Raw genomic sequence first — 847 nt, 5'->3', positions numbered from 1 at the left:
CTGCTAGGGTTTGGGGCAGATATAGTTATATAGCTGGTTGCACAGAGAGATAAAAATGCAAAAGAAGGTGAGATTAGTTATAAACATATTACAATCCCAAACCTAACTCACAAGACATCTAATATGGAATGTTCTTGCTGCTTAATTAAACAAATAACTTGATACTTGATGAGCATACTGAGTATAAGCAGTACATCTTTGTGTTCAGTCTCTAATTTTCGTTGTAATTCTTTAATGCCTACATTTTTTCTAAAATTGTGAAGTGAGCTGGGCTTTTATTGAAGCTGAAATGTCCCATTAATGCTGTTTCTGACATAATTTCTCCAGGATCAGATTTCTAATCTGCTGACCCTTTACAGAGTACACAATGGGATTCATTAGAGGGGGAACTAGAAGGAAGATATCAGCTATTATGACCCTAATAATTGGAGAAACATTTTTGGCAAAGCCGTGAAGGGCAGCCAAGGTGATGATGGGCACATAGAAGATGAGCACAGCACAGATGTGGGAGATGCAAGTGTTGAGGACCTTGAGGCGATCCTTGTGTGAGGCCATGCCCAGAACAACTTTCAGGATGAACATGTAAGACACAGAAATACACAACAAGAATAATATAGATAAAAGAGCCACAAAAAATCCATAGATGACATTAATCCTGTTGTCAGAACAGGCCAGTTTCATGACATCCTGGTGGAGGCAGTAAGAGTGAGACAAAAGCCTCTTGTTACAGAATTTCAGCCTTTTTAGAATAAAGGGGAAAGGAAGGACAAACAAAATACACAGTAGAGCAAGGCCAATTTTAAATACTCTGTCAGTAGTGAAGACAGAAGTGTATCTCAAAGGGTTG

At 38.6% G+C, this 847-nt stretch overlaps 1 protein-coding gene across 1 annotated transcript in view; it reads right to left on the bottom strand.

The window, feature by feature from the left end:
- Nucleotides 1-297: 297 nt before the first annotated feature.
- The window catches only part of LOC103609974 (olfactory receptor 51A7-like), a 1,237-nt gene continuing 687 nt past the window's right edge, over nucleotides 298-847 (bottom strand). Inside the window, exon 2 of the mRNA XM_008594225.1 lies at nucleotides 298-793. Within this exon, the coding sequence (XP_008592447.1) occupies nucleotides 298-793 (496 nt within the window). The remainder of the gene's footprint in view (nucleotides 794-847) is intronic.

The sequence above is a fragment of the Galeopterus variegatus genome, unplaced genomic scaffold (genome assembly GCF_000696425.1).
Source record: "Galeopterus variegatus unplaced genomic scaffold, G_variegatus-3.0.2 Scaffold10386, whole genome shotgun sequence".
Taxonomy (NCBI): domain Eukaryota; kingdom Metazoa; phylum Chordata; class Mammalia; order Dermoptera; family Cynocephalidae; genus Galeopterus; species Galeopterus variegatus.
This window is presented reverse-complemented; position numbering and strand designations above follow the sequence as displayed.